Source organism: Vidua macroura, chromosome 2 (genome assembly GCF_024509145.1).
Source record: "Vidua macroura isolate BioBank_ID:100142 chromosome 2, ASM2450914v1, whole genome shotgun sequence".
Lineage (NCBI taxonomy): Eukaryota > Metazoa > Chordata > Aves > Passeriformes > Viduidae > Vidua > Vidua macroura.
Genome location: NC_071572.1, coordinates 22,151,560 through 22,172,727, shown reverse-complemented (window position 1 = coordinate 22,172,727; position 21,168 = coordinate 22,151,560). Strand labels below are relative to the sequence as shown.

At 35.3% G+C, this 21,168-nt stretch overlaps 1 protein-coding gene across 4 annotated transcripts in view; it reads right to left on the bottom strand.

Moving 5' to 3' along the window:
- Positions 1-6,857: 6,857 nt before the first annotated feature.
- NLGN4X (neuroligin 4 X-linked) overlaps positions 6,858-21,168 on the bottom strand; it is a 164,583-nt gene continuing 150,272 nt past the window's right edge. For 3 of the 4 annotated variants that reach the window (XM_053970850.1, XM_053970849.1, XM_053970851.1), the window contains 2 exons: positions 19,372-20,161; positions 6,858-11,531 (listed from right to left, as the gene is read on the bottom strand). In XM_053970850.1, coding sequence (XP_053826825.1) covers positions 10,682-11,531; positions 19,372-20,161 — 1,640 coding nt within the window. In that variant the 3' untranslated portion in view covers positions 6,858-10,681. Of the gene's footprint in view, positions 11,532-12,245; positions 12,313-19,371; positions 20,162-21,168 lie in introns of those variants that run through there. The other variant, XM_053970852.1, reaches the window with a different exon arrangement.

The window sequence follows — 21,168 nt, the reverse complement described above, 5'->3', positions numbered from 1 at the left end:
ATTGCAGTACAGGATGATATATGAGTTCTCTCAATTGATGCGATAACAGAACTATCATGGAAGTATGAAAAGGATGTTGTGTCTCTTTTCCTAGTTAGCACAGGATCTTTTACCTGCAATAGCCAGGACTAAAATAATAAAAAGCCTAGCTTTGACACCAAAATCCTTACTATGTCTGGTGTGAAAAAGAAACCAGAAACATGTCTGTTCTTTTGCAGAGTGCAGTGACAAATCTACTGCTGTGGCAAATCTATGGCTGTAATATTTATTTAGAGGGTATAAGAAGGGAAGAACCATGGAATCACACTGAAATTACTAATTCATCACCCCATATTTTGTAATTAAATTAATTGCCAAAGTGAGTATAATAATATTTCCAAATGAATTATGTTATTCACTGCCTGGATTTCACAGTGCAAAAGGATTAAAATCAAATGAGGCACTCAAAAGATAAAACCCCTTTCAAATTGTGAAGTTATTTTGTTTGTTTTGGGTTGTTTATTTGTTTTGTAATATTGCTAGATATATTCACTCTGAACATCTTCAAGTGTTTGGCATTTTAGGTCAGTGTTAGGAACATATAATACCTTGAGTACATATTCTCCCACCAAAACACGTTTGAAATTATTTCAGGTTTTTAGGTGGACAAAAATAAATTTAATTGCATTGTTGAAACCCTAAACCACCAGTAGCAGAATTATTTTTAGTATCATGTGCATGCTTGCTTTATCTAGAAAATAAATATCCTTTCATTAATATAATCTACAGTCAAGAGTGGGACCTGCCCTTTCCCTTTTTCATAGTTGTGAGCAGAATTTAAAAAATGAGCAAGTGTTTTGTAAATGGTTTTAGAACATGGCAGTTTAGTATGCATCTTGGGACTGAACTCAAAAGCACTGCACCATAAACCGAACTTAGACAACAGGATCAATTAGCCTTGCTGCGGTGGGAAAAGACTGCAATTTTTATGCCAGAGGCCATATTGCTAAATTGCTAGTCTGTTAAACAGAAGATGGACAAGGGCTGATGCCAAGGCTGTGGGGAAGTGTCACACCTCAAATGGTTTGCATCCTCATGTCATCAGTTTGCTTGGAGGCATGGGGTGCATTACTAGATCGCATCTTTCAGTATATGCCTGCAAAAGGAATCCATCTCACCTGCTCCAAGATCGCTTGCAACACACAACAAAGTTCAGTTTGTGAGGAAAGTTTAATAAATGGGGATTGGCATATTTCCTTTAACAGTACATTCCTGAATCAAACAAAAGTACTAATGTAAACACAGCTTGGCAGTCTAGCATTGTGTCTTTGTCCTGTGCACTATTTTCTGATCCTTTATTCTCAGTATTATGGATTTTCTGGTTATTTTCCTGGTTTCTGGTTTATACTTTTTCTGAGTTCAGTGGATCCAGCCTCAAACCATTTCCTGGCTCCTCCTCATGTGTCCTTGGTTAACAGCCACAATTCTTCAGCAGCTCCTGCCATCCTTTTGACTCGCCTTTGTCCATTCTGCATAACTTGATTTTACTCACATTTCTGTAACCTCATTTTTTACAGATTCATGGGATTTCTTCTTTTTTTCTGAGGAACAACTGAGGTCTACATTCTGCAAAAGAATTTTTGCAGGTGAGAAGTTATTTTCACCAAGTGAGTTTAAATAGACAAGTTATCTTCTCATCTTTCCCTCAGTTGCATTTGTGTGTGGATCTTCAAAGCAAAAGCTTATGTAAATGCATGAAAAAATTACAATACAAAATACTTGTAAAACATTATTTTTTTTTTTGTATTCTATGAATTGTAAATAATTGAAAATAGCTTTTATAATCTGACTCTGAAAACTGGCAGTCAGGAAGCATATAATAAGCATATATATATGTAATAAATAGAACTTCATATATAGATGGATGTAGAAATACATCCCAAACATCTTAATATGTAGACTTCTAGACTCAAATGTTAGCAGAAGTTCCTAAAAAGGTTATATATTTTCACACCAATCATCATATTGCTTATTAAAACAATTGAGATGTTATATCTACCAAAAACCTTATTTCCCCAAATAATGTATGCTACAAAATTATATTGCTATCATATTTTTTTAACATTTCAAGGCTTAATGAAGAAACTGCTCTGAAAACAACTGCTAAATTTCTAATCACTTACAGTCAGAATTGCAGATTTGGACAATTGTAAAAAGCTGTATGCTCAAACACACAGTCTCTTTCAGGCAATCATTGAGATAACCGAAAAGTATTAATTTTCCCATTGTAAATTACTCTATTTTTAAGAAAAGCAAGATGACAGTAGAACTCTACAAGTTCATAGTGCATAAACTCCAGAACGATTCAGAAAATCATAAACCCAAATAATTCCAGGTGACAAACAAAGCTGAGATCAGATCTTGAATTCTAAATGAAGAATTATAATTAGTCTAGTACAAACACACATATCTGTGCAACAATAAAATGTGTTTATCTATTCCTCCAGCATTGCCTATACTCTCCAAATTATTTGTTACATGCAAGATTCACAAGAATTTTTGGAAATTGCTGAAATGCTTCTATATCACCGTGATCTTACTAACAGGAATTATCTTCATTTCTGTTTTGTGGTTGGTGTTATTTCTCACATGGTACATATTGAATAGACTTCTCTGTTTCTGACTGGCCAGCTATCAATAAACTACTGAGTGCCAAGGAAGTTTGTAAACCTGCTCTACAGAGATCAGTGCAGTCACTGACATGTTACCACCACCCTGAGGGGCAATGTTTGTTTTCAATCTGTGTTAGTCCCTAGTTACTTGGCAGCCTCCTAGAAGAAGAAACGGTTATTCAGAAGAAAACCCTTCATTACATGTAAGATCTGGATGGAGGTTAGCAGCAGGGGCTGAAGAGGACCAGGTTCCTAACAGAAACCTGGTCTCAGCTGTCCAAAGTTCCAACAACTTATGTCTTAATTTTTCTTTTGCTATGTGCTGCAGGTCTAAGAGCTCCTAGCAGCTGTTACATGTGTCCTTGGTATACCTTACCTCACATTCTAAAAACACAGCAACAAAAGGTAAATAAATTCATACTTGCTATTTATTGAAGCAGCAATTTATGGAGCTGTTGCAAATGGAATTCCACTTTCTACCTTTGTGTATATACACATAATGATTTATTCTCAGGTCTCCACCAGAAATCTCTGTTGCGTCTGATTTGGAGGCATAGTAAAACATCTGCAGTCAGATGAGAGGATTACACAATGCTGGGTACTACTTCTCTCACACATACTGGAGCTTTAGTTTTGATAATTAATTTTTTATTTGATTAATTTTTAATCACATCCTTACTGATTTTCTGCTATATTAAAGGTGCAGTATTCACAGTCTGGGAAGCAGCATAGATATTTTTTAATGAAGCCATTATAATGGGTGCAAAAGACTTTCAAGTCTCACGAATCAACTCAGCAGTTGATTGTTGCCCATCTCCAGAAACTCCCTCACGGACCACTGCTCCTTGAGTGCCTCCATTGCTTTTTCCCTGGTCAGCTGAAAACTGAGTAAGGTGCTTGGCTGGCCCTTCTCTGAGTACTGGGGTAAATTATCTGCACATCACTTTTCATCTCTTAACTCTTTCTGATAGTCCTTCACCAAGAAGAGAAAAAAGAAAAACTAATAATAAGTAAACTGTTCATATTTCTTCTTTCACAGTCCCAGTGTCAGCTTAGAGGGACCTCTAACATGTCAGTTGTTGGAGATTTTTGAGGGCTCAAGGGCCAGTGGTTAGTGGAAAAGAGTATATTCCAGGGACATTTTCTCCATGGACCCTGACCTGGGAAAATGAAGAAAAAAGCAGATTTGAAACATAATCCCTCTGTTGGGCCCACATGCGGGGTGATTATCAGGCAGGACGTGCGCCTGGCTTGTACTGTCATTCTTCCCTGTTTTATGAGTCTGGCACTTTATCTTACGTCATTCCCTGAGAAATGTGCACATTTCACTTTGCTGTGTTATCTACAATGGCAGCATTGTCTTCTGGTTAAAGTAGGGCATCTTGGGATCTAATTTTATATTTCTCAATACCCAGATAAGCACTGTATATTATGTTCTGCATATCTAAATCCATATGGTATTCCATTATGACACAAAATCTCTGTTCAAAATTCCATTATAGTCTCATTTTCTGTAATGATGTAATTTGACTAGTACCTGTAAAAATCTATCCATTGAGATAATTTTCATTTTTCTGTTCAGAAAAGCACACAGAAGCAATCCATCACATTATTTTAAGGTCATTTCATATCATATAGTATCATATTTCTTCCTGTCAAATTCATTCAGAAACAATTTGCATTTGATTCCTATTTATTTTAAAACATACTTCCTGCAGTTTCTTTGCTGTTGCTGGTAGGTATTTTGAAAGCAGAAACCCCATTAAAAATACTTTTGCAATACCATCTTCATTTCCTGAAATCTTCAAATTCTAGTCTTGTTTCTGAAGTGAGATATCCATTGACTAAACTGTACAAAGCACTCATGCAGCTCAACCTGCAAATTGTTGCCTATACAAAATAACCATTAGTGTATTTTCTCTGAATTTTACCTTGGGTCTTGCTCAACTTTGACATGGTGTAATGAAATGTTGATGCATGAAAATGTTAATTGTATTTATTTTCCTTCATATGTGAAACAAGTCCCCACCAAGTGGAAGGCAGTATATCACGAATTCTTGTCATACAAGGCTGACTGTGCCAGCCCTCTGTTAGTTTGCACTGATGGTAGAATCAGGAAACATAATAGCTTAGAAAGGTTTTAATGTTTTGGTGGAACAATGTAATTAGGTATATCTAAACAAGAATTATGAACAACGTAGAGTTTGAGAAATATTGCTGTGGAATAGAATGACATACTAACTTAATTTACCTTTGATTAAAGATCAGTGTAGTAAAGAAACAAATGGCAGCAGTGAATAATAACAATAATAAAAACTGCAGGGTAACAGGAGAGGTGGCTGCAAGCTGGCGCTTCCCACTAAGACATACACTGAGTCAAAGCAAAGCTGTTAGGCTGGCGCAAAATGCAGTCACAGACATCGATGCATTTCAAGGATGAGGAAAACTGTCATGTAAATACCCCTTCAATAGAAGTTCATAAACACTTAAAGCAGTAAGCAAAATCTCAGATGAAAATGCTCTCTCACAGTCATATAGAACAGAATGGAGCAAGTCTGAAAACAAACTTAAATGCTGTGACAGAAAAAAACCACACATGAAAACATATCTGCATCTCTTGGAATGTATGTAAAAAGGGATAAAAGATATGACAGGACATGAAATGAGTGAGGGCTTTGAGTTAGGTACAGCAAAAAGCAAGATATCATATGCCAAAATCTTGGAAAAAAGTGGTCTCTATAAATGCAGTATTTTAAAAATAAAACACAGATAAAACTCTCTTCTGTTTTTGTGCCACATCTTTGGCTCTTTGAGAGAAATACAACTGTGCTGCATAGTCTAAGTCAAAGCCAATATATGTCAGTCCTTTGTCTAGCTTTTCCCTTTTACTTAAACTTGGAGCTCTTGGAATGGGACTACTTTGAATCACCCAGATAACTTAGAAGCCCTGATAAAAGGCACTAGAGGAAGAACAGTTTATGCTTTCAACACTTGAGGATTTTTATGTAGAAGAGAAAGCAAAAAGAGATTATCTATTTCCTTCCTCATTTATGTATGTGGATATTCCAGAAAGTACTGTCTGAAAAGGTTTTGTTATTTTATGTAGAGAAGGGGTGGAAAATGAAGTTAGGAGAATGTAGATATTGCAAAAAAATTTGTAAACTTTCCCCTGATAACAATGGAATGTACCTTCTTTATTAGATGCTTATTTTACATTTGGATTGTTGAGATATTACTGCGTATTGTCTTTAATTACTAGTGTGTCTTTGGCGAGCTACAGTTTACTTGGTTTATGACAAAACTCCTCTGGTTTGGACTTTGTGACTGGATTGTGTCCAAATCTGAGTGATCTGAATTTCTTTACATCGGTAAAAATTGGATGAAATAATTTGTGTAGGCTACAAAAGACTAAGAAAGCATAATTTCCTTAAAACATAACTTAACTTTTAGAAGACACAGTGAGAAGCTTAGTGCCCACTGTGGTACACCAAAGAAAATGGCTTGAATCAAATCTTCATCTGAAAGTAAAATATTTATTATGCTATAGCTCAAAAAAGATGTTTAGACATTTCCAAACCCCTTCTTTATTTTTAATTTAATTTAATTTAATATCTTACTTTCCAGGCTAATTTGATGGGTTGAGAAGTTTTAAAAATATTATGATATTAAATTTACAATATCATAATTTCTAGTGGGAAAAAAATCCCAGTTTTCATCAGCTGCTAATGGCCTCTGGAGACATTTAGGCTGATGAGGTTTGTGATTCCAAACAACTGTAGATGAAAATATGAGAAATAGTTGACAATAATTAAATAATACAACTGTAAAATCACAAATCTGAGACAAGCACATAATTGCCATGGTATTATTATTTCATATGATTTTTATGTGATATTAAATACCATTAAATTGTAATACTCTTAGCAAAGCCAAAATAGGAACATACTAATCTGCATATTTATATTTCAGGCAGTAAAGGAATAAAATTACACAGTATTAAGTTAGCATGAACAAAGTTCTGAAGATGCTATCTTTTTTAAATGTGAAACTGATTAGCTGAAAATAAGAAAATTTATTGAGTTCACCTAGAAATTTAAGGGGAATAATTCACAGAAATGACACAATTGTAACCCCTCTTTGTGTGTATGATTTATCTCAGAGCAAGATGTGGAAATTTGAAGTGTACCTGTAATTAAACATATTGGCTGAAAAACTCAAAATCTGCACTTTATTTGCAAAAGCTTTATACACAAGTTCAATATTCAAAATTCAAGCTGCTTGATTAGGTCAGTAGGTGCATGTTTCTATCACAGAAGCTTGATTCTTCATATCAAAATTTTGATATGACTAATTAAGATTTTGATTTTTGCAAATACTCTTCACTAATATGCTCAAAATTAATCAAACATTATTGTTAGTACCTCTATTCAGCAGAATAGTTACAGAAAGAAAACATACCCAGTTCAAATTACTAAAGTGTCTACATACCTTTCCAGTGAAAGGAAACCTGGTTAATAAACAGAATCTGATTTAATAAAAGAACAAATTATTTACTTTCTCAGCCTTTGAGGGAAGAATGATATTAACATCCTTGCAATATATGTAAATACCTTAAATGCATATGTGTAACATATGTTGCTACTTTTACATTTTTTTTTCTAACAAAACCCATTGTTTATCTAAACTTAAAATATAAAAATGAAGCAGTGACTTGCAGAGCTTGACATATTAGATTTATCTGCATTATTTCGATCCCTAACTTGGAAGATATATTTTTCTATTTTTCGGAAGCTGAGCTATACACTAATATGGGAAACTGCTTACCCAAGCTTTTTTTTCAGCGCCTCAGGAAATACTAACAAAACAATTAAAACATTACTTCAATGGGAATTGCAGTGTATACATGTAATAACTATATGGAGCTTATTTTTTTAAAGCTTCATTGTCTGAGTTGCTTTCCTTTTACTGGCAGGCTTATAGAACTACAGAAGCCATGGAAACTCAATGCTAACTTAAAAGTGCAACCTCTGTTACTTTAATATTTTTGTACTGAGTATCAAGGCATTGTTTACAGTAGATAATGAAATAGAGATGGGGCAGAAAACACACCTCTGAAACACTTTCTACACAAAAGGATGAACACATAATTATTTGCACAAAGCATTAGAAAATACCGTGATATTTTATTATTAAAAATGCTGCTGAAAAGTTTATACATATGTGTCCAGCCATATATATCTTCTATCATTACTTAAGGCAAAAAAAAACCAAAAAATTGCAAAACAATAACAGAAGAAACCATTGAACCCTGTGTGCCTCTTAAGGACAAGAATATAAGCCTGGGAAAGTACTTTAGTTTTTCTTTTACAGTTTCAAAGTATATTTTGATATCATTATTGTAGAATTCTATGAAGACCCTATAAATCTGTTCCCTCTATAAATCATACATCAGTCCAGATGTATCAAATTATTAAATCAACTTGATTGTAATTACTTTTAAAAGCTAAAATCATTCACTTACAGGAACTTTTTTACCCAAATGTCACAAGCCTGACACAGTACTGTACATATTGCTAGCAGAAGACAATTGGAAGTACTAAACAAATACTGTAAGTCACATTACAAACATATCCAACTGATTATGATGCCAAGCATCATTACCTTTTTTTTTAACTTTTTTTTTTTCTTTTTTTTTAAACCTTTTTTTAAGAGTTATAAACTGCTGCATCTCACCTGCGGCATTACATAGCTGGTGGAAATGGCCTGGTATAGAGTCAGCATTAATATATTATGTGATGGATCAGTGAAAAAAACAAAACTATTTTCCATTTACTTTGGGATCGCTGCTTCATCACATTCCAACCTGAGCTCCCAGGTCAGATTTATAGCACATTTTCTGTAGATAAAGGATTATATTAGCCACATGTTGCATTTTTATCATGTCATTAATTTTTTATTTCTTTTTTATTTCTTTCCTTCAGAATTTGCTTTACTGCCTGCTACAACAAAGAGTTGTGCAGATGAATAGACCTCAATGAATCACCTTGTCTTTGATTTTATTTGTAGGGGGGACTATTTCAAGGTATTTTATTAGAAAACAAAAAGTGTGGAAAGCAAGAAGAGGTACAAGGCATCTTATGTTAATCATTATAGGACATATGATATTGATGCAGTTTAGCTGTGAATTAATAATAGAAAATACATCTGGGATAGCCACGTTCAAGTGCAGACCAATTTGTTCAAAGATCTTTGGTTACTATCTCTCTATGATGGAGTAACTTTCAAAGACAAAATATAAAGCAATCTTCATCTGCAAAAACTATTTTCTAACTATTCACATTCAAATCAGTTGTTTGAATCAAACTGCAAAGTTACTTTGATAGCTCTACTTGGCCCCTGTTTTTCTAGTGAAGGAAAGGCAGAAGGGAATAACCAGCTAATAATTTTGCCTTTCCTGAGAGTGGTGCTCTCTGGGATTTTCAGTTTTATTCAAATGCAGAACAGCTGAGGATTTCTGTGCTTCTCTCTCCATAATGCTCACTGACTGTAGGACTGAGTGCAATGAATCAGCAAATAAGAATTTTCTGACAGGTATGCCCTCAAGCGCAAAACAAGATACTTGGCTGAGAAGTTCTTTACATACTCATCACTCTGAACAGTTTGAAAAACAGCCAGCCAACCAACCCTGCATTTCCCAACTCTCAAATTGTAGTTTTATTTTGTTTAGCAATGCTGAGGAGGTGCTTTCTCAGCTGAGATTCCACTGCATCTGCTGGTGAGTATAGAGCTAGTTTTCCTTGAAGAAGGCTGACCAAAACACAGGCTTTCATTGTTTTTGTCAGGGCACAAAACTCTTCCTAATGTATCACAATAACCAAGAATTACAAACTGGACTCCAAATATATATTATTGGATGTTTCTTGGTTCAGTTCAACAAGCTTAAAATAGTAATTCTTTTCTTTTGTATTTTTTCTCTTTGTTTTCCAATCCATTGCTGTGTTGGAATTTAACAAAGGCTAACACAAAATTAAATTATTGAAAAAATGTTTCAGAAAAGAACAACAATCTCCTATGAATACTTTAACATGCACTAGTGTAACCTGTAAGAGAAAATACGCAGGTCACACAGACAACTGTATCCTCTGCATGACACCATGGCCTCATATAAATGAAACATGTTAGAAAAAACTCATGGTCTTTGTTAACCACTAGTAATTAAGAAGAAATTCCTCCTTTGGTCTTGGAGGAAACAGAGGTCATATGACTAATGTATATACACATAGGTCACAATCGAATGCACAATCTTTCTAAAAGCTCTTTTCAAACTGAAAACATCAATAAAAGCTGCTTCTTCTTTTGTTTGTTTTTAAACTCACAGCTATGTACATTTTTACAAAGTTTCTTTAAATATAGTTCAGGCTGGCAAGTCATCTCTTTGCACAGAACTATACGTATTTTACTGCATAGTCAGTCCTCCTCTTTTTTTTTTTTTTTTATTTTTGTTTTTAATAATAAAATTCTATTTTCCCCCATCTGAATTACAGCTTCATATGCTGGGTAAAAGCCCATGGTGATGTCTTTGTTTTATCAATGGCCATGGTATGGCACATAAAGAATCTTTTTTATAATTTTATTTAGTTAAAAAAAACCAAAACAAAACACCTGTACAGTCACTGGCTCTGTGTTCCAGAAGACTCTGCTTTGCTTGTTAGACTTACAACATCATTTTAAATTACTTCTTCTGGCCTCAAATTTCAATCAAAGTGGCTGAGATCTTAAAGCAGTATTGTAACAGCAATGTACACTTTTCACATTTCACAGGGTTTGTAGTTGATCTTTAACATCAGTGAGTTTCTGTGGGAAGGATCAGTAAGAAAATAATGACTGTCCTTCTCTTTTACTTATTTTTACTTTAGATTTTGACAAGGTGTTCCATGGATGGTATATTACTTTTTCTTCATTTTTTTCTTTTTTTTTTTCTTTTTTCTTTCTTCCAAGTGGCTTGTGAGGGTAGATGGGGAAGGGCTGAGCTATACCCTAGTGGTTGAATGTCCATGGGGCAAATTTGTACTGTTTTGTCCTCCACTGAAGGTGTTGAAAGTATGCAAAGGCTGCATTCCTGTTAATGTATTTGGAATCATGGTTATGGTGTTGGGTGTCATTAACGGGATGTCATCTGGGGACCTTCTCAAAGTGAGCGTGTAGTCAGGCGGACAGGTGAGTCTCAGTGTGTCGTGGGCCTGCAGCGATTCACACTCGTGGTCATGTTCTAGCTGCTTCATCTGCAAGGACATGATCTCTTCATTTTGTATGTGTGCTATGTCGTTGGTGGTGTTCCTCTGGGGGCTGGGGCGCCTGTGAGTCTCATGACGCCGCTTGTCCTTCTTGTAATATAATGCAGCAAAAGCTAAAATATTGAGGAAGAGCAAGGAGGCCCCCACAGCAATGGTGACACTCAGCTCTGTGGAGTAATCCCTTTTGTTTTCTATCAGAACTGTTGTATCCTCTGGAGCTGTTTTATGGGTGTCTTTCGAATGTTTGGGATTGTTGGCAGGTGTCATTGCTGGACGTTTGGTGGCTGGCCATAATTTCCCAGGAGAACGTCGGGTCACATACGGAAATGAGGTCATGTCAGGAGGGGGGACTTTAGTTGTTGTGGAAACATACTGAAATATTTCATTCAGGTTGTGAAGGTGTGGTACAAGCTCCAACCAGAAAGCAACCTTTGTTGCTCGATAGTGATCACGAACTCGGGGTTTCAGGCCAATATGTAAATAAAGTTGGTCTTTCGGATTGTATTTGGACCAGGCTACTTCTTCAAAGCGGTTGGGTTTTGTGTGGATGAACTTTGTGTCTTGTGGAACAGGCTGGTTTGGATCTCTAAAAAAAAAATTAAAACAGATGACTGTCATTATTAACATTCCCACAAAAAACCTACAACAAAACAAAAGCAAACAAACATAAAACCCTCTAAATCTTACAGTTTATCCAATACCTACAGTAACCTAAAGGCAGAAGCTAAAAACCCTCCCTGAGTAACCGCTGTTAATAAATAATCAAAGGAAATTACTTACTGCGCAGAGCATCTCAGATACTACAATATTTTTTTAACATGAAAAAAATGCAGAAATCATAGTGTTTCAGTTCCCAAAAGGTCATCTGAAGTTCTGTGATTCTGTATCATTCTCCAAGGAGTGTGTCTTAGAGACATACCATCTTAGAGAAGTACAAACTACCTCTTCCTGTAGTAAATGTGTAGGTTCAACCCTTCTCCAGACTTTGCACTAACTTTCTCATTTAAGGTACCACTACTTCCACTGCTGTAAGTAGTAAATATGGGCATCTAAGGCCCATGGCAATATTGGAAGTCCTTGTGAACACACAAAATTATACTAGCTGTGTATATTACAAGGACAAAACCTCTTCAAAACCTGAAGTAGCAGGGCTAATACATGTACTTGGGAACCATTTCTGCTTGTTTTCCTTTATTGAGCTACTAGTCCTCCTGCATTTAAGTATCTACTAGGCGAAAAAAATCTTTGAACTACCTTTGGGTCACAAATCTTTCCATCATTTTCACTAGCAGATGACTATTTGAACGTTCTATGTGATCATTGCTACGAAGCACTGGGTTTGGTGGCCAAAGGACAATGGACCTTAACTGAGATGAGAAATATTTTAGCTGAGATCAACCACTTTTAAAGTACTTCAGTAGTAGTAAAATAAAAGTACTACACAAGTCAGAGATAATTTCAAAATTGGTAAGCCAAATACATTTTTTTCTTACAGGTTCAAAATGAAGACAACCCAATGCCACAAAGAGCATTTAGATGTAAATAACGTATGCATACCCTTATAATTTTAATAAAATTTAAATAAATAGCATGAAAAACTACAAAAAGCTAAAATTGGTAATACTAAGTTTAATAGTATGTTGCACAGTAATTTGTATCGTCTTTTCTAGCAATGATCGCTTTCTGTGGCTTTGTGATGTATTATACTGACAGTACATTATATATTTCCTCTGCATTACTCCTTTTTATTCATTCATATGCCTTGGTTTATTTCCTGTGAAAACAATTTTAATATTTTCCTTTTATCCAATATACAGTTATGTATATTCTGGGAATACCAAACCCCATCCCTACAGATTTTAAAGCATGTGGTTTTGTTTTTTTTTTTCCCATTTCCAAAAGCCCATAAATCTAATAGCATACTTTAGCATTCCTTTGCTGTACATAAAGAGGTATTCCTTAGTTCTTAAATGAGACAAGTAATTTGACTTTAATAATTTTATGATTCCTGTATTCTTTTTTACCTGAAGGAAGGTATCTTACTCTCTATTGAGAGAACAGATTTTTTTTTCCATATAATTTTGGTATTTTGGCTTACTTATGCTCGTGATTTTAGTGTTTGGGAGGTTTGGGGGTGATTTAGTGTGCTGGCTTTTTTTTTTTAATATTTAAATAGATATCATCCTTCCCATTTCAATAAGATATAAAAAATACAAACTAAGGGTTCTGAAATGTTACCATTTCTTTTCTTTTCTTTCTCTTTCTTTCTTTTCTTTCTTTTCTTTCTTTTTTTTTCTTTCTCCTTCCCCCCATCTCTCTCTCTCTTTCTCTCTTTCAACAGTTAGCCAAATTGTGTTAGTTCAGAAAAACACAGATAATTTATTCATAATTGTTCATCCTAGTTCAAATTAAAGAAGTAATATTCCCTTCCAAGCAGTACAGAAACAGTTGTTTGCTGCTGCTTTGAGGGATTCTAACATGAACTGAAGAAGGAAATAAAGCTATTTCTTTTGTTATTAAAGAACAGACTGAAAGATCTGGAAAATCTAAACACAAAGATATTGATCCAGTTCAATATATCTACTTTGAAAAAACTTTGAGGTTCAAAATATAAATTCTAAAGCAAATTAAAAATCAACAAGCTTATCTAAATGCAAAACATTTTTCTTCTCAGAAACTCAAAATACTGCAAGAGTTCTGGCACAAAATCTTGTGCCATCCCTCCTTGCTGCTCTGATTCACAACCCAAAAGACTCTTCCTTAAGTTAGCTCTTGTAAACAAGATGCAGTTGATACACTGTATAGGAGATGAAGAAGCCGATCACTCACTTTAAGAAGAAGCCAAGTTGGACATGCACTTTTAAAATTTTTAGTGGTCCTATAAAAATTATTGTCATCATAGCTGATGATTATTTTAGCGAATAACATTTTTTTTAAATTAGCATTCTCACAGTGGTCCCTTCCAAACTTACCAGTTTGTATCCTTTGATTCCCTTCCCCTACAAAAATCCTACCAAAAAAGTAAATATCAGCCTCCTTTTTCCTCTCTTCCATTCTCTACTTCCATCTGTCATTTTTAACTGTATTTATTGGGAGCAGCCAATTATGCCACCACCTCCTCCAAACACAAGAGAGAAAATAACATTACATGAGCCTGGGCTTGTATTTGAATATTTGTTTACATGGCTCTGTGTGGGCATGAAGTTGTCCATTGAAACAAAAAACAGAAAAAAATCAGCCATTCCTACAGACAAGTAATTTCTTTGCTGAGGATATCAGAGCTCTGCCATTGAAATCAACTCTAGGGTTGATCACTTAAAAATGAATAAAATTGTCTGAATAGTCTCTCTGAATTTGTAAGATAGATATTTAAACTATGTTGGGTTGTTTTACAAGAAAAACTAAGTCCAGTCCTAAAAAAGAATCTAATAATGGCCTTGGATCTTGATTTTATAGACTAATGATCATTTGCCAAAAATATTCAGTAGATACAAACAAGAGCATTTTTCCTTTCCTTGGCCATTCTGCTATGTACACTGCAGAAAATTCATGAAGTTACAACTAACTTCTGACTTGTTTTTTCCTGGAGTAGTTGGGCAGCTTATCCTACTATAAGCCATTTTCCAGTTTTATTGGTAGGCATAAAACATAGATGTAGAGACAATCATTTCTCCTATCGAATCATCTGTTCAACAAAATTATTGATCTGTTACTTTTATTTCAACTTTTCCCTTGCCTTTTTAAGACTCTCACAATTCCTTTGTGTTTCTAGATGTTCTTGAGGCTGAAGTGTGTAATTTCATAACAAAGACTGCCAGGAAACCTTCTTTTAAAAATCCACTGCAAAAAGGATGATAACAGTATAATCTGAACATATTTCGCGTTCTGTACTTATTACAGTATTGGCTGTCATAGGGAGGAGATTTCTTGTTTCCCCATTTGTCAGTTAGTAGGGAGGCTTATTCTTTTCTTCATCCAACTACTATAACAAGATTGATTATTATTGTTATTTATTTTGCTATCTCATTACTTATTTTACCACCTTTAGAATTCAGATAGCTTATCCATCAAAAAATGTCTCCACCATGAAATGCCTGAATTATTTTTCCATATGACAGCAGAACATATCTTGTCTAAGGTATATTTTTATTAATGTGCAGAATAATCCTATTTCACCTGTCACTTCTTTTCCTCTTACTTTCAGTCTGCACTAACTTTGCACAACTTAAGATGTTTTGTATATTGTCATTCAATTCACACCTCATGAGCTAGAGATGTAAAATCAAAACATCAATTTTTTCTCAGGTGATATAAAGTAAATATGCCTGCAATGGATGTCAACTGAAGAGCAACACACACTTCTGTTCACAAGGTAGATTAGTAGCTGACCTGGACAGTAAATAAAGGAACTGGGTCTTTCATAGCTGATTATATTTTCATGGGAAGAGTAGTGATTTAAGAAGTCTTCTCATATCCCAAATTCCTTATAAGATGGTGAAACATCATTTGTGTTCTAACTACTTCTGCTACAGCATTGACTATCACTCAGGACAATGGAACTGTTACATTAATGTATTTGAAATGTTTTATATTTTGTGTTCTTCTTTATCTTCACTGGAGAGCAAAATGTCTTCACAGTTACATAATCTTTGTCTCCAACACTCTGAAAGGCCCCTAGATACTTTATTTTCTTTCAGTAGTACTCCTTTCTCTGTATGATAAAAAAAAAAAATGGAAGAGAGAGAAAAACCGGCTTTTCTTCATTCTTCTGTTGATTCTTTACATGCTGTCACAATACTAATAATGCCACAGCCATTCCTGCTTGAAGGACTGGTACACAGGAATGTTTTCCCTTACCTCCTCTCCTCAATTATCACCAGGTCCCACTGTTGCCATGCTCCCTGTCAGCTAAGGACTAACAGCTAAGGAACACAAACATAACTACATAACTACACTGTTTTGTTTGACTAACATAGATTTGCCATTGGAGACAGTTATTTCTTCAGATGAAAACATCAAAAATAAATGCAACAGCATCATAAAAGAGTTGTCTAAGAATTTATTTGAAACTACACTTTAATAACTGCAAGTTTAATCAGGTCTTCTACTAGAGAACCAAACTACATACAAAACACAGACATTCTTAATAACTCAGATTTGTGCTTCAGAATCAATGGTAGCAAAATTATTATGGAGTATTTACCTGAAATACAAAGCAAACAAGGATATATCCTCTAGACCTTTATCTTTTCCAATACCAACACAGGTGTAGAGCGGGATGAACGGAAGAAAAAGTAGAGTACTGCAATTCCTCAAAAACAGGGCAATTTTTAGAAACCTAATAGATGCCTGTAATGAGAGCACGGCTTTGTATCTACTGTGTGAAACTCCAAATCCTTCACAAGAGCATAGCTGGCATAGTATCTATGAAGGACTGACCTCATGCTGTTCACTCTTCCCCTGCAAAGGAGGTGATATGGTCCTAGCAGAACTTGGCATATAAAATTATCATTGCAGTTAGGATGGCACTACTGGCAGCAGACTGAAGCTCCAAGTGCACTTCTTAATGAAGCTCTCACATACAATTCTGTGCATTGAGGAATTCAAAACTGTATTTTCATATAATTTTTGTATCCCAAATGTAGTATCTCAAACTTACTCTGTAATAAATTGTTTGCCTATTTCTAAGGCATGTTGGAAAGACAGTTTTGAAAAGTCCAAATGAAAAACTCTTAATAAATCATAATAATAATAATAATAATAAAAAAGAGTCATAGGTAGAGGATTAGCAAAATGCAGCTTCAAGGCATTCATTTTAAGCACAAACTATTTGTCATTAAACATTTTGTCACCTCCTATTTGCTAGCTTCAGTAACCAACTTCCAAGTTAAACACAATAAAAGCACTGTGCTGTGTGTTGTGTCTTTCACCTACTGATTTTACAAGATTGACCTGCCCTACAAACCCAGCCTTGGCAGTAGGCCCATTAAACAGTGTGTGCTTTTTAGCAATGGATGGCCTGTCATTAAAAGCCTAGCAAAGTCCATCTGAATGATGCATCATCTGAGCCATAATCTTACGATAAGTCCCTGGATGCAGCCTCTGTGGGAGAGTCATAGAGATTGGAAAAGTCTCAAACACATTAAAAATAAATAAATATATCTGCAGTTCTAATGTTCAAAGCTTGCCTACAGGGAAATGCGAAATAATAAAATCTTTCCGTTAAAAGATTTTTTTTATGTGTTGCCATGGGTACAAATACAAAGCAAGACAAGTACTATCATAATAAGGATGGGAAATTATCAGTTAAAAATAGGGTGGGGAAAAAAAAACAAAGCAGAGCCCCTAGCAATGCAGTTTTGAACTGTATCACTCATCTTGAGAGACGAAGGACTTGCGTGGGTACAGAGATTCCATATTGCAAGTGAGTGAGCAAGTGTGGAGAACAGTTACCCCAAAGATCCTGTTGCTCGAGGTTTGAGGTGCTACAATCTCTGCCTTTCTGTTTGAGGAACCAGAGGTGCAGAACAAATGTATTCTTAAAATATTATTTGCCTCCAAGTGTTCTTTTGTACAATGCAGAACAATTAATCATTGTTCACCCAAACAAGGAAAAGACCCCATCAAGATAATATGCATTGTGTTGCTCTTTTCCTTTCCTTTGAAAACTGAAATTTTACAGCTAGAGGCCATTTCTAATGATACATCTTTCAGACTTCTTGTAAGGGAGTGAGTCTGTAATAGAATATATACCCCATTCCTGTCTCATCAGCAACGGGAAAGTTTCAGAAGTGACTAATGGCTCTCCCAAAGCACCTGGTTTTGCCTTTAGGTATAATATGATGATGGGTTTATAACTAAAGAACTGCGTATATCCTGCTGAAATTAGTTTTCAAGTAGCAACAGCTGGAAAGTGCTTGAAATAATGAGTAATGATGGCAGCTGGGACTGTGAGAAGCTCCTGTCAGCCTCAAAAAGTGCTTAAATACAACTTCTTAATCTACAGGGAATACTAATAAAGTAATTGTAAACAATAGTGAGATCATGGAGATCTTTCATCTCCATAATAATTCCAGTGAGATATATTTGTAAGGATCTGAAGTCCTCTATGTATACATGGCATTTCATCTACCAAAATAAAGACAAACTGATGTTATCATCATCTCTGAGCATGTGGTACAGCCATCATGCAGCATTGTCTGTCCATAAACCAAGATTTCATCACAAAGTTTGCCCATCCCAGTACTGATAACTTCTTGTTGCCAAATACATCTAAATATTACACAGCTCATTCATTTTTGTTGCTGAACTCCAGGGTTTCTGCCTGCTTTTGCACCTGTTTGTCTATATGCAGGACAACAAAATAATTTTTTTTTCCTTGTGCATTAACCTAAAGCATTTGATTGGTTTTTACTTAATTTATGCTTGAGGTTCTTGTTAAGACTGCAAAATCTCTCTCTCTTGACCACCATTTAAATTCATGGAAGGCTACAAGGGCAGCTAAAGCCTCTGAGTGTTTCACAATAGGCATCTGAGTTTTTCTTATATAGCTGCACACTGTTCACTGCAGTGCAATAAAGCTGCAGTTTCCAGAGCCCAATCCTGCTATTAAACATTCAGTGGAAAGATTTACAGCCCCTTTGTGCCACAAGTATCTTTGTTTTAATTCAGTACTGAAGACTCAAGGTTAACAAAAAAAAGCCCTTGCTGCTGAAGTAAAACACTGCAATACTCTTTAAAGGAATGCTATAGGAAGAGAACAGAATTTATTAATATTGCTCACAGATCAACCTGTTTTGAGGGCTGTTTCCCTGGTGTTTACAACTCTATTTCCTCAAAATATTGATGTCTTTATTTTGTTTCGTAAGCAGAATTAATTTTTAACTTTCTCAAAGCAAAATTTATATCTGAATCTCTTTTTCATTCCAGTCAAGTACTTATTATTGCCATTATAGCCCTCAGAGGGAAAAAAATTTTCCAGTGTCTGCCTTTCTGTTCTAATTCCTCCCTGAGTCCTCATCCCTGTGAAGGTCGCTGAAAAACAAGAACTTCCTTTCTTTTGTAGCAGATAAGTGCTATCTGCCTGACAGTTCCTTCTTCAAGTAGTAGACATGTTGCCTCTGATTTTTCAGTATCTTAGTGAACCACCTTTTCTCTGAGACACGCTTTTTGTCTTAGAAATTGTCCTATTTTTTGAACCAGAAATACAGTGTGTTATTATTCTCATTGAGCTGCTGAAAGAAAATAGTTTGAGGGAACACACTAATTAAAAATCTATTAAATATGAATGTCTCATTTACCTCCTATCTTAACACAAATATTTCTGTACTACTACTTCAAAATCAGATTTTGAGGCCGCTGGAATGGCACACTGACTATTTTAGAAGTAAGCTATCAATAAAATGACTGCTAGAGGTCACACTTACCCAGTTTTGGCAAAGTTAGTCCAGTATGTCATAACCACTGCACTGAGCATGACATCATTCTTGGAAAAGTTGCAGTTAAACAGTTCTGTGGGACCAATCATAGGAATCCCAAACACATAAGGGACTTCATCACCATGAGCTGAATCAGCCCAGCTGGGTTTCATTTCACTTTGGCAATGGTGATAAAATGCATAGAAATATGTTGGAGATCCATACTGGGCATGCAGGTCAGCTGTGGCAACAGCTGGAGCAACCCATTGGTGGTCTGTAAAAAGAGCAACCAGGGTCTTCCGTCTTGTTTCTGGATTTTCTTTGTCTGCCCAGTCAGTGTACATGAATTTAATGGTCTCTCGCAGTGTGTCCTTCCCTTCTGGATAACCATATAGATTGTCCACAAAATTGGAGACAGAAAAGTCAAAATCATTGGGAGAAACACCGTCTTCATTGTCTACAATGCCATCCACAAATTTTAAACCTTCCCCTTGATTTACACCCAGCATTATATCATAGTTAAGGAATTCCCCTTGCTCCATTAGAATCTGAGGGTCATCTGGAATCACGTCTCCATCTATCACAGGCCCAAAGGCAATGTGGTATGTGGCTGGAGTGATAGTCTGTTGAATGAGTTCTTTGTAATTCTTATTCCGCAGACATTCAACCAAATCAGTGGTATCCAGCATGTCGCAGCCCACTTTATCTGCCAATATCCGAGTGTACTTGGCAGGCTGATAGTTCACTGCCCAGCTGGACAGGGCTGTTCCACTCTGTATGATTGCCTTTTGGAACAAACCTGCAGGTGCAAATTATTTAAATACAGATCAAATTAGATATGAAAAAATATATATCTATTAAAAAAATTAAATGTATTTCTTACTAAGCAAACAAAGCTTTGATTATAGAATCCCTAAAGGATGCATACAATGAAATTTTGAATCAATTTCCATAGATCCTACTCTCTGCTCCCTTTTTATGTTATGTAGAATAGACTACTAATTAAAATCTCTCATGTTCTTGATGCTCACACACAAAAAGCATGAAGGTTTCAGGTTACTGTTTCAAGAACAAAGCTCATTCATGTACTGAAGTTTTCTTGTATCTTTGATGGAAGTCCTCTGGCTTCACCGCATTGGTAGTCCTGTGAAAATTTCTTTGAAGGACTGGCAGCTAAAGGCAATCATATGCTCTTTGTCATGTAAATGACACTCATAAATGCGCCTTTCAGTAGTTTAAAGGTCAAATGAAAATTACACATTCTCATTTCCTTCACAAAAGCCATGCGTCATACTAACTTGAAAAAAATCTGCTCTAATCAGAGCAATTTCATACTTTTGAATCTTCTACTCTGATACTTTTTATTTACTATTTAATTTTTAATTATTATTGTGTGTATATGTTAGCACTGCCTATATGTTGAATTTTGTGTGTGTGTGTGTGTGTGTGTGTGTGTGTGCAACCCTGCCTATATGTTGAATTAAAACATATTTAAATTGTTTTGCAAGAGAGTAAGATGATATTCAATGGTTCTTTCTGAGTGTTTTATGTACACTAATATAAAAAGGAATGAACACCCAATCTGAAGAGCTTCTTTGTTTAAAGCACTGAAAGGCAAGGGGAGCGTACTGGTGAATCTGCCCCATCTGTGTTTTTTTTTCTGGTAAGACCACTAAAATGGCCTATTTCATATTTAAACTGAAATACTTGGGTGTCTTCTGCACATGGTTTCTACTGTCAAGTTCTCAAAATGCAAAAGAAAATAACAGCTAGAAAAGCATGTGGGGTTTTTGTTGATATACCTTT